At 38.8% G+C, this 12,060-nt stretch overlaps 2 protein-coding genes across 3 annotated transcripts; both read right to left on the minus strand.

Moving 5' to 3' along the window:
• Nucleotides 1–345: 345 nt before the first annotated feature.
• Nucleotides 346–6,997, minus strand: LOC147155639 (junctional adhesion molecule 3B-like). 2 transcript variants are annotated; one of them, XM_086066383.1, is made up of 9 exons: nucleotides 6,795–6,996; nucleotides 5,103–5,174; nucleotides 4,905–5,018; nucleotides 4,620–4,772; nucleotides 4,247–4,437; nucleotides 4,057–4,156; nucleotides 1,923–2,018; nucleotides 1,783–1,834; nucleotides 346–1,369 (listed from the first exon to the last, which is right to left on the minus strand). In XM_086066383.1, exons 1-9 carry the CDS (start codon nucleotides 6,862–6,864, stop codon nucleotides 1,333–1,335), a joined length of 885 nt encoding a protein of 294 aa, XP_085922509.1. In that variant the 5' UTR covers nucleotides 6,865–6,996; the 3' UTR covers nucleotides 346–1,332. The 2 variants fall into 2 exon arrangements, with proteins under 2 accessions (XP_085922509.1, XP_085922508.1); XM_086066382.1 differs by lacking the exon at nucleotides 1,783–1,834 and having other exon boundaries at nucleotides 1,878–2,018; nucleotides 6,795–6,997.
• Nucleotides 6,998–8,134: 1,137 nt separating this feature from the next.
• Nucleotides 8,135–12,006, minus strand: timm21 (translocase of inner mitochondrial membrane 21). Its single transcript, XM_086066384.1, has 6 exons — nucleotides 11,570–12,006; nucleotides 11,393–11,455; nucleotides 11,196–11,293; nucleotides 9,397–9,470; nucleotides 9,106–9,211; nucleotides 8,135–8,617 (listed from the first exon to the last, which is right to left on the minus strand). Exons 1-6 carry the CDS (start codon nucleotides 11,880–11,882, stop codon nucleotides 8,525–8,527), a joined length of 747 nt encoding a protein of 248 aa, XP_085922510.1. The 5' UTR covers nucleotides 11,883–12,006; the 3' UTR covers nucleotides 8,135–8,524.
• Nucleotides 12,007–12,060: the final 54 nt, after the last annotated feature.

A 12,060-nucleotide genomic window follows, 5' to 3' on the forward strand; every position in this document is an offset into this window, starting at 1 on the left:
TCGGCCGACATGCCCACTTTGACTGACTTGGGCACGCTTCATTGGGACACTGCGGGTTTTGCTCTTCACAACATACCGGTATATGTTTCATATTGATTTTAGCAAGTGAAAGATTACAGTAGGTTCATGGTTGTGCGTTGATGAGCCTAAAACTGACAATAAGACAAATATTCTTTATACTACAACAAGTTTTGGAAACTCAAAAGATACCTCAAGAGGAAACAAGGATTTTGCCGCGCAATTGTGATTTCTATTAGTAATGCCAAATGCAGCTTCATTACCATTTGGGGAAAGCTAGGTTACTACGAAGCGAGGAGCAGCTCAAAGAAAAAAAGCTATCCCCCATGAAGACCGTAAAAGCTTGGCATGTATTTTCATTCGTGGAGGCAGCACTTCATCACAAAGCCGGTGAATTACATGCCAAATTAGTGTAGTGAACATATAAACATAAACACATTACAAGTATAAAAGTAAAAAAAAACGTAAAAGCTTGGCATGTATTTTCATTCGTGGAGGCAACACTTCATCACAAAGCCGGTGAATTACATGCCAACAAATTAGTGTAGTGAACATATAAACATAAACACATTACAAGTATAAAAGTAAAAAAAAAAAATAGGAAGAAAAAACAAGAATTTGTCAATATCAGTTTACAGTTCACATGTTGAAAAGGGAGTAGGAAGAAGTTGAAAACCCCTTATTCTTTGTATGTTTTGACTTGTTTCATTATTGATACAATAGGTTAATATATTTTAATGAAAGAAAAAAATATATAAACTTGTTTGTGCATACCACTGCACTTTGACATGTATTTACATTGGCCAGTAGCATACATACAGATAATTCATAGGCATACACCATAATAATTCATCCTCATACAATTTTCATTTAACTCATACTGATACATTGAAAGAATTGACATTTCTGCAATTTTACCAGCTCATGTCTGATTTAAATAATTTTCTTGAACTTTGCGTTTAAACATTTTACAACTCAGCAAGTGACTTGCATCTTTTCAGGTCTTCGAGTGTTCAAATGTATTTTAATCATGACATATCTACCATGAACAGTTGATATTTTACAGTTTTCATGCAAATCATGAACACAAAAGAAACGGTAACGAATATACTGTAAAACTAACATTTTGATTTTAATTTAAATTAAAAGAATACTGGAGAGATCTATGTTATCAAATCTATGAACTAGTGCACAAAACCATACAGAACATTTCTTTGGCAAGTCGGATCGATTTTGATGTGCATCAGAGAATAGAATGCCATTTTACATCTTGACCTTGACCACCAGCGCCATTCTTGTTACTTCTTTCTGGGCTCAAACAATTGAAGATGGTTTTGTGGCGGAAAAGTCACTGTTGGGTGAAAAACACCTTTAGTCTTCCAGGACGAGATATTATGCATTTCTTCCCCACAATTCCAAACAGTTCCTAGCTGGTTGAATTTGTCACAATACGAAGCTCACCCTTCCCTCCTCTCACAACATTCTGAATAGTGTGCTTAGACTAGTTTTTGAAAACGTGCAAATAAAACGTTTACTTGAAGAGAGTGGACAGGCACACAACTGTAAATATCTGTATGCAAGCAAATAAAAAGTAACATTTTACATAACTCGTCGTCCTGTGAAAGACATATGGCCATTTTTGTCTTTTTTTTTTTTTTTTAAGTTTATGGGATGAAACGAAATGCAGACATCCCTAAAAAATATATTTTTTAAATGGACATAAGTGTTTTTCACAGGACAGTAACAATATGCTAAATTTTGTACCTTATCTGCACCGCTCTAGTCGACACCTCCATTCCATTCTGGCCAACTGAATCTGTCGTAAAAGACACGAAAGTAAATTGGTATGAGACACTCACTTGTCATTTCGGCCTCTTTTGGAGAAAGCATGTCTTCATCCTTACAGAATGTTATGATGATGACAAATAGGGAGACGAGCAGTATGGCGCAGCCGGTTGCAATGAAGATGGCCTTCTTGATCCTAATGAGGCTCATGTCATCTACAAGAGAAGTACACACACTCTTTAAACATGTCACAGTATATAATTAATTGCACTAGCCCAACCCAACCCCAATGAGACCATCTTTAATGCGCTTATTTATGGACTGACTATCTGCATCCATTTTTATTTTTTTGTTCTGGTTGTAATTTTTTGGAGACCTTATTACATATTGTGCACAACCTAAGGCACACCTGTGCAATTATCACGCTGTGTAAGTAATCAGCATCTTGACATGGCAAACCTGTGAGAGATTTGTGAACAGTATTTCAGAGATTTTAATTTTTATGTTTTACTTCAGCTCATGAAAAATGGCAGCAAAAAGTCACGTTACCATGGGTTTGATTGTTTGGTGTATTTTAGCACAACAATAAACTAATTTGTTACATGCCGAGGCGGCACGGACTGGTTAGCACGTCCGCCTCCCAGTGCAGAGGACGTGAGATCGAGTCCGGGCTTAAAACCTTCTATTTCGTCCCTCCCGACCGCCAGATGGCAGTGCTTCAAGCACTGAATGTTTCCTTCGCGCATGCACAGGAAACCTTCAGCACTTGGAAGCACCGCCATCTGGCGGTCGTCCGGGACTTATAGAACCGCAGTTACAGTCGTAACTTTCGTTTTAGGGGGGCACCTTCAGGAAGCGTTTCCAATAGAACGGGCTGGCGAGCGATTTACTGCTATTTTGGGGTCTGAAAGGTAACAGTATGAGGGCAATGGAGAAAGCCTTGATAAACACAGTGCGTTTACTTTATTAACAATAAAATATACCATCTTCCTCCTCTAAAATGGACTCCCTCTTTTGTTACAATGATACATTTTATTGAGGTGTGGTCTTTAAGCTTTACTTTTTCCTGGTATGTTAGTGCTTCCAAATATGGGCATGCGAGTGAAAAAGGGCTTATTCATACGTGGAGATTGGATGGATTAAATTCGGCAAGTGATGTACTTTGCATCTCATTTGCATAAGATTTGACGCCTAAATTCATTCTCAAAATGGGAGGGGAAAAAATGCACAGCAAAAAAAATGAAGATGAACATGGGGCATTTTAACAGTTTTTGTTGAATGTATTGTCAACCCTACTTTAAAAAGGAAGTCAACCTTAAACATATTTTGACAATAGAGTATGTTTTGAGTGACTTCACTAGTCTAAACATGACATTCTGATTAACACATTCACTCCCAGCTATTTTCCCAGTTTTTTGGAGGGTTTCAGCAGTGCTGTCATATATTAGGGGTTATTTAACTCATTCACTGCCATTGACGGCTATAAAGTCAAAAATTCATTTGAACTATTTCTATTAGTTTAACATGTTTCCCACTTTTGTTAACAAGAGTATGAAAACCTAGATTTTTTTTATTGTACATTTAGAACAAATATGAAATTTGTGATCAATGGCGAGTTAACTAGTGAAGTCATGCGATTAATTACGATTAAAAACTTCAATCGCCTGACACCCCGAATTATTATTATTATTTTTTAATTCATTCACTGCCGTTGACGGCTATAAACGTCAAAAATTCATTTGAACTATTTGTATTAGTTTTAACTTTTTTTCCGACTTTTGTTAAGAGTATGAAAACCTAGAATTGTTTTATTGTACATTTAGAGTAGATATAACATTTGTGATTAATCGTAAGTTAACTAGTGAAGTCATGCGATTAATTACGATTAAAAGCTTTAATCGCCTGACACCAGGAATTTTTTATATTCTTTTTTTTTTTAATTCATTCACTGCCGTTCACGGCTATAAACGTCAAAAATTAATTGAAACTATTTCTATTAGTTTTAACTTTTTTTCCCACTATTGTTAACAAGAGTATGAAAAGATAGAATTGTTTTATTGTACATTAGAGCAGATATAAAATTTGTGATTAATCGTAAGTTAACTAGTGAAGTCATGCCATTAATTACAATTTTAAAAAAAATAATCGCCTCTTGCCCCTAATTTTTAATAATCTTTAAAAAAAATGTTTTATTTATGGCAGTGAATGAGTTAATAGTTGTCTAAAGTGCACACGCAATCACACGTCACTCACAGACGTCCATCAACTGGGAGGGACACTGCGTGTGGCCGGCGTTGTTCTCGGCCAGGCAGTAGTACTCCCCCCCATCTTCCATCCTCACATTGCAGACTATCTGAGGGGAAATGGCAAGTCAGGTGAGTGAAATTGTCTTCCTGTTAAGTTGAAGTAGACGTTTGTCCAAAGGGGTTGTGGGGGGTCGTACCAGTATTCCGGTGCTGGTGTTCATAGTGTACACGCCATCGCTACGCTCGGGGTATTGGGGAAGCTCCTTGTCATTTCGGAACCAGCGGTAGATGGGTGCCGGGTTGCTCTCGTTCGCCAGACAGTTGAGCTCGATTGTCGTGCCAGACTCGACAGATTGAGGGACGCTGCATTGGGGCACCGCGGGTTTCACTGTGCACAACATATTGATTTGTCTTCCAGACTGCTATACTGTGACATGGCGGGTGAGATGAGGATGAGGATGAGGATGAGGATGAGGATGAGGATGAGGATGAGGATGAGGAGCATCAAAGCAAAATGCAGAGGTGTATATGAGATGTGGAAAGAGTTCAGACTTGACGCATTTCACACACCTCTCACTTCAAGAAGAATCGTAATCTCATCATATTTCTTCTCATCGTCAATGGCGGTCACCTCGCAGCGATACTCGGCCGCATCTTCGCGGGTGACGTTGAAGAACACAAAGGTGGCCGGTTTTATGAGATGTGCCCTGTTCTCCAAGGCGCCTTTTGAGAAGAGAAAAAATAAAAAAATTATTTTTGATTGAAACATCACAATTCGGGTCAGGTCACAAATTGAATTAAAAACGTTCTCTCAAGAGTGCCGTTCATTCTCCTCGGCTTGCCGTTTCAATTTACCGACTATCTTCTTTTCAAAGTAAACAAAGCTTGTGACGCCGTTCTTGATCTTCTTCCACTCAATCCTCGGGTTGTTGGTGGAGGTAGACTCAAATTGACAGGTCAGGTCCACGGCTGCAGAGAGGAAGGGGAAAATTGCAATGCAAATTGGGAGGGAAAGAAAAGCTACTTTTGCTAATATCGGTTGCAGCAACTTACACCCAGACACATTTGTCCACACGATCTTGTCCGTGGTCTGGAGGATTACTGCAAGCGATGATGGGATGTGGCCTGCGCAAAGACAGAGTTTTCATTAGTAGCTTGGCAACTCGCCTTGCAAACAACAGATTGTCATGATACTGACAAATGTCAATTTATTAGGTACAAACAGAGGCACAATTAAAGAGCTATATCAAAACGTGGCCACTTTTTATAACCACAGGAGAGCAAAGACTAAAAATTTTTTTTTTTTTAATGTATGTGTCACAAAAACAAACACTTGTCCTATGTCACCTTCGCAAACTCGTTCTTTAAAGTTAGCCTTGAGCGATCCAATAAATAAAACAATGAGCCACATAACCCCTAAGCCTGCGCCTGTCAATTATTTTCTATTACCTTGCCCCAGGAAGATGAAAATTTGAACCAATTTAGTGATTGAGTAAAAAACCTCCGATGAAGTGGGAACAAACCTATGGTATCAATTTCCATCCATCCATCCATTTTCTGTACCGCTTGTCCTCACAAGGGTCGCGGGGGTTGCTGGAGCCTATTCCAGCTGGCTTCGGGCAGTAGGCAGGGTACACCCTGAACTGGTTGCCAGCCAATCGCAGGGCACACAGAGACGAACAACCATACTCACAATCACACCTATGGACAATTTGGAGTATCCAATTCACCTGCCATGCATGTTTTTGGAATGTGGGAGGAAACCGGAGTACCCGGAGAAAACCCACGCAAGCACGGGGAGAACATGCAAACTCCACCCAGGAAGGCCGAAGCCTGGACTTGATCTCACAACCTTTGCACTGGGAGGCGGTCGTGCTAACCAGTCAGCCACCGTGCCGCCTGGTATCAATTTGTTAATGAAAATATATAGGGTTGTCATCCGACAGCGATTAACATACACATACTATAATGATCAGTATTAGATAAATTCCTATATACAACTCTTTTATCCCCCCTTCCCTCTGTATACAGTTCTTGCATTGGCTTTCATTAGATTCCGTCCGAGTCGATCATAACCAGCTTGTGCCAGTGTCAGCCTTTTTCGATGGTGTGGATCTTAATTCAATAAATAAAAATAAAAATGTACAAATTAATACAAAAATAATTATATAGACTTAAATATCAATCAATAAATAAAACCGCTATGCTCTCACATTTATTTATTTCATGCTGCAGACGCTGCCAGGTCGAAATGTTATTCAAATAAGGGGGCGGTCCTAAACGTGTCTTGGGTTGGGGGCGGTTGGAATCAGCTGTTGCAAACTGCCTAGAGAGTGAGCTAGCTGGTCGGCGAACAATAAAGTCTCGCCGACAACACCGGCTTGAATTGGAGAACTCCAGCACATGGACGACTATCTTATCTTGTCCACTGTCATCACAACTTGCGACTTGAGTTGCTCGACAAGTCAACAAGTCGTGGTGACAGTGGTTTACTCGGTGCACAAGTAGAACACGTCGTGCACTGAGCATTTCAGACGGCAGTTTCACCGCACTCGGTAACAACCCAGTTACGTGACGGCACCTGCAGCACGCCCAGCTATTTATACCTGCCGCATGCAACACGGGGGCGCTGTTGAGCCATTACCTCTGACAAGTGGAAATCACTCAATAGCAATATGAACACCGTTACATCAGCGTCAAACAAACATTTGTGTACTAGTGAAGCAGCATGGACAGTGTACTTACACATGAAGGCGCATATTATACAAAGCGACGCCGCACACAATGCATATGTTGTCCTCATGTTTTTCCTCATCTCGACCGACGTGCACTTCACGTGTAATATGGAAAAACACAACCGCAATTTTATTAGCAGCCGCCTATCGCGAACTAAAGTCGTGGAATGGAGTTACCCGAACTGCTAACGTCGACTCCGAGACAATAAAGAGTTGGTAACAATAAAAGCTTCGTACGCCATTGTCCTCTTTGACTAAGTAAAGTATAAACAACACGTAACCGAAACGTGTTTTTCGTTCTCTTTGAACCGGTTTACCTTTGATTTATCGCCAGCGTAATATATTTTCTGAGCGTCCATATCATAAAGGGCAGGCGCGCAAAAGGACAAATAAAGGTCTTACCTAGGCAGGTCTGGAGTTGACGACGCCATCAGTCGCGCAATCGCCTTCTTGCAGCGGCTCGAGTAGAGCGACAGTGACTGAGGACTGGTGGTGGTTGTTGCTACCAGTTTCCAGAGTAAGCCTGCTGAAATCGGTAGGAGATAGAGATCGATATATTCAGTACGAACGAAGTTGTCAAAATGGCCTCCCCCTGAAATGGATAACAATGGGTGGATTTTGCTGCTTAATTCATATTTTCACAAACACAATATTAATCCGAATGCCGCGTTTAGAATAGTGGGGGCCATAAAACATGCGGGCTATTTAAAGTTTTGTTGTTTTCTTACTTGAATGATAGCGATGGACCTTTTTGTAATCATAAACTGGTTTATATGGCAGCTGTTTGAGCTGAAGCTGCTCGTTTGATGTCAGATTATTCGCTTAATTTCTTACCCCATGTTCATGTTTGTCTAGACTGGTCCTCATAACGTTACCTCGACCTTGTCTTCATCTTTGTAGTACCTTGTTGATTCATTTCCTTGCATTCCCCCCCGGTTTTGCGTTTTTTTTTTTGTTATTCTGCGTTTTTGCGCGAGCTTTCTGTTCACATTTTTGCCCCTTACCCTTTGATAAACGATTTCTGTTTATACTTCTGTTGTGTACAGTTTGTGATTTTTGTAAATACCATTTTTTAAACCTTGTCTGTTTTGGGATCCACGTACCACATGACAGTGGATTTTTTTTTTGCCATGTATTATACGACCATTAACATTCACAAGGGTCCCAGAGTTCTGCATATAGGGTCGCAGCGCGCTGAATAATAATTTAAAAAAATGTAGAGGTCAATAATAAATTATATATTATAAGAAATTGTATGAATCGTTTTTGATTACTTTATAACAATCTTGACACTATTGCGCTATTGATTCCCAAACATAAGCGCTGACAATTTTTCACAAGGGACAATTCAGGTTTTTAATAGCAGTCGTTTCTTTGTCGCCATCAAAGTGGTCATTATTGGAAAATAATTTCACACTTCAGTGACATTGTCATTGTGGACCACAAATAATAAGCCAACTAAAAACTGAAATGTTACTTTAAAACTGAGTTATTAGACAGAAACAGAGCAGAAAAAGAACAAAAAACAAATACAATTATCATGAGTGTTTTGGGTACCTTTTTGATGTTCAATGCAAACACTTTTATTTACCACAGTAATGTTACAAGTCATACAAAGATCTATTCCATTCCTATCCTCACATTTACTACGCATACAGAATACACATAAACACGATCAAATATTAACCAGTGAAATTTATTTGCTGAGTAGTCCTCTCATTTTGTTGTTTGATGTTGTTTTTATCGGTTATCTTCTACAATGATGGTCCGCTTTGGGTAGGTGTCTATGTCCACGAATATGTAGCGGAATTCATATTGTCCAGTTTCAGGATTCTGTAAAAGACGTGTTTTTTAATTGGCAAAATTGATAACAAAACTTGAATACAATCTGTGCTACAAAGTAAATAACATAAATAGTAGGGTGTATTAAGATGGGTTAGCTACTGTACGGTAAATAACAGTATGCTGTACAGGTGAATCTAAAAAAACCACATTTAATACACAGTGAAATATTTCATGATTTTAAATAAAATCTAATTTTGATGATAGTCAATAGAAATAATATGGAAATTATTATTTGGCCTTCTGAAATGTATTTTACAAATGTATTTAAGTTTTAAGTTCAAGAGATCTTTATTATCCCCGAGAAGCAACTTGTGCTGCAGTCAGCAAGACAAAGACAGGAAAACAAACCACAAATGCAATCATAATAAATACGGGCAATGTATGATTCACTTTTTGAACTACTGAAATAAATGAACTTTTGCATGATGGTTAAATGTATTGCTTATATTGTTGAAGACCAAATGAGTAATACAAACCTCTTTTGACTCAGAGTGCACTGTGCCTTTAAGCCCTGGTTCGGATCCCTCAATGTAAAACTTCAGTCTCATGTGCTTCAGTCCATTCTTTAGATACTCCCTATGACTAAGGAGTAAACATTATCTGGCATTACTGAACATTACAAAAACAAAATGACAATATTGACCGTTTGACATTTCATGACGCTTTATCAGAAAACCATCAACTATTCCATCCCTAATCGACAACTGACAGCAACTACATTCTATATGATTAGTGAATACAATAAATCATGCTTTCATATTCCCAACCTGATTTGCTGTCTTCTTCCCCGACGAGTCGTCTCACCATAACACTTAATCGGTTCTCCGAATGCTCCAATTACCTACATTTTAAAACAGAAAAAGTGATTCTGTTGTATCCAACCTCTCAATAGGAAATGACGCAAACGTTCACATATAAATTCTAGGGCTGTCAGTTTAACGCATTAATTAAATTAACTAATTACGCTGCAAATTAGTTTTAAAAAAAATAACGCAATTGATCATGAGTGGCAAGTCAATGCGCAAGTATTTTAAATTTGGCCCATTGAGGGACCCGTAGGCTGTAGTAGCATACCACTACGAGCAGTGACAACAGTAGACATGGGCCCGAGTGCAGCACTGCGAGGCAAACTTATTTGGATCTAGATTTCCCAGAACTGTCATTTTGACGGTTGTATTCATTTCAATGTACATCTTTCAGGTTGCCGCGGGGTTGTGCCGCTGGGCTTCCGTAGTTGGCGCCGCTGGGCAACTGCCATTCAACATGGAGGCTTTGGACACAAGCTAGATCACTATGGCGAATAAAAAAACTATACTACAGAGGAGACTTTAAAGCTATATTCTGAGACAAAGCTGACAGGGAGTCTGACGAATCACAATGAGTGGTCGCTGGAGCGCACAGGAGTCTCAGACAGCAAGTCCGAATGAGACCAGCCCACCCCCGGTTAAAAGGTATAGTGGAAGGTATAGTAAAAGCTTATAGTTAAAAAAATATATATATTAAAAAAAATAATAATAATAAAAAGGCTGCTAGATGTGGTGGAGTCATGACGTTTTGGTCAGTACAAGCCTGATAATCAAAATCAATAAAGCTGCACCACCCGTCTGCCTGAGAAAAGCAAGAGACGTGGGCTTTATTAGCTACTCAAAACAGCGAGTAATAACCATATTAGGCTCAAAATGACAGCTTTGGGAGATCTGATTAAACGGCAAGTTTACTTTTGAAAAGAATAAAGACGGGACTATTAACAAGAACGCAGAGATTTGTAGCTTTTGTAAAAAAAAAAAAAAAGTGTTCGTATCACGGAAGCAGCTTCAACCTGACTTATCATTTAAGACTAAACAAGCTTGTTTGTCTGAGCAACTCGCTCAAGGACACATAGCGTCAGTTGTCTGTTATCAGATCTTGTAACCTAGCTTGGGGTGGGTTTTTGATTTGAGGACTTGATACTGTAGCCCCAGTTTCTGTTTTGGGTTTGAGTTATGACCCAGATTTTGTAGCTTTAGATTTTTGTTAACATCTTCTTTTAACCTCTAACTTTTTCTGATTACCAGTTTGTTAGTTTAGCTCAAAAACCACCACAGCTATTATCAGTTCCTCTCATGCCATCCATACACCGAACCTCAGTTTGTGGAAGTTTAGATTCAATTTTGTTCAAATTTTTTTTGGGAACAAAACAAAAATTCATCAAATCGCTCTACATTAAAAAACATTTTTTAACACAATTGAAGTTTAGATTATCTTTTAAAATAATGCCTGGCCTAAGTGCTTTGTTGATGTGCTTAAACTTTTTCTTTTGAATTTCATTTATGAAGCACACTTCAATAAAAATGTGGATTTCAAATCTTCTCTTCTTGGTGTATTCAATTGTCATGCACTACAAATTTCTAATGTCCTATCATTTAAATTCTTTATTTGGGGACCTTTAGCAGATATGAGATTAAAATAGATTAAGTAGATTATTAAGATTAATTCATTAAAAATCATGTAATTAGATTTTTTTTTTAAGCACTAATAAATACCAAACATGGCAACCGTATTTCTAAGATGACAAAGTGGTTGGTACCTCTGTGTCTAATTTGACTTTGTTGAAAGCTTTCCCATATACTTTATTTGGACTGGAGGAAGAAAATAGTTCCTGGAAGATTACATACAAAAGTCCTCCTGAAACACACGGAAAAAAGGCTTCATAAAATATGACTGAACAGCAACACGAGTTGCTAAGTATTGACAGAATCGCTTATTTGATGGTTAATTTGTTACCTGTCACTCCAAGCCCGATGAGTACAATAATCAAGTACGTGAAATCTCGGCCAGCTTCTTTCACTGTAAAACATTTTAAACAAATGCGCTTTTTAAAGGATAATTTAGAGTTCTAACAAATTCTCAGAGACTTCACTCAAGCGTGTTTAAAAAAAAAGAAGAAGAAATGTGGTTTACCTTTGCGCGTAGCTGATGTCTTTGGGCTCTCGCCCTGATATTTGTAGACTGATTTATGCCCACGGTCTCGCTCATCACTTTTATTTCTTGCTCTAAAATCAAGCGTAATCCCCCTGCGTGATTGAAAGAAACTGCGCAGAGCGTGACAATTACACGCAGGAGGTTCGAGTCTCCCGTGGAAGGTCAGTCGCGAAACGACTGACTCTGCTCTGTGTACGTGGATGAACAAATTGCCCCCTGTCAACCTGCACGTCTGCATCGATGTTGGCTTTAAATTCCGATACAGGACTTTTAATATCTGCATATACGCCATTATTACAATTCAGTATCTTAATATAAGCGAAGTACATAAACGCTATTTTGTCAAACAATCGTATTAACAAACTAACCTACTATTTAGGCCAAATGTGTGCCACGGAAAGTGTGTCAAACCAACCCTGTCTCATACATTATACGTCACACCGCACGCTAGGAATCATGGGTGACTGAGT

The sequence above is a fragment of the Leptonotus elevatus genome, chromosome 21, assembly GCF_054856555.1.
Source record: "Leptonotus elevatus isolate MCC_2025b chromosome 21, RoL_Lele_1.0, whole genome shotgun sequence".
NCBI classification, from domain to species: Eukaryota; Metazoa; Chordata; class Actinopteri; order Syngnathiformes; family Syngnathidae; genus Leptonotus; species Leptonotus elevatus.

Bases quoted from the DNA above. Each gene is read 5' to 3' on its own strand.
- LOC147155639 (XM_086066382.1), bottom strand. From the start codon at position 6,864: ATGAGGAAAAACATGAGGACAACATATGCATTGTGTGCGGCGTCGCTT. The intron at 4,773-4,904 runs GTAAATTGAAAC...TCTTCTCAAAAG, and splicing joins CTTTGAAAAGAAGATAGTCG to GCGCCTTGGAGAACAGGGCA. The intron at 4,157-4,246 runs GTACGACCCCCC...ATTTCCCCTCAG, and splicing joins ACACCAGCACCGGAATACTG to ATAGTCTGCAATGTGAGGAT.
- timm21 (XM_086066384.1), bottom strand. From the start codon at position 11,882: ATGGCGTATATGCAGATATTAAAAGTCCTGTATCGGAATTTAAAGCCA. The intron at 11,456-11,569 runs GTAAACCACATT...AATGTTTTACAG, and splicing joins GACATCAGCTACGCGCAAAG to TGAAAGAAGCTGGCCGAGAT. The intron at 9,212-9,396 runs GTTGGGAATATG...TTTACTCCTTAG, and splicing joins GGAAGAAGACAGCAAATCAG to TCATAGGGAGTATCTAAAGA.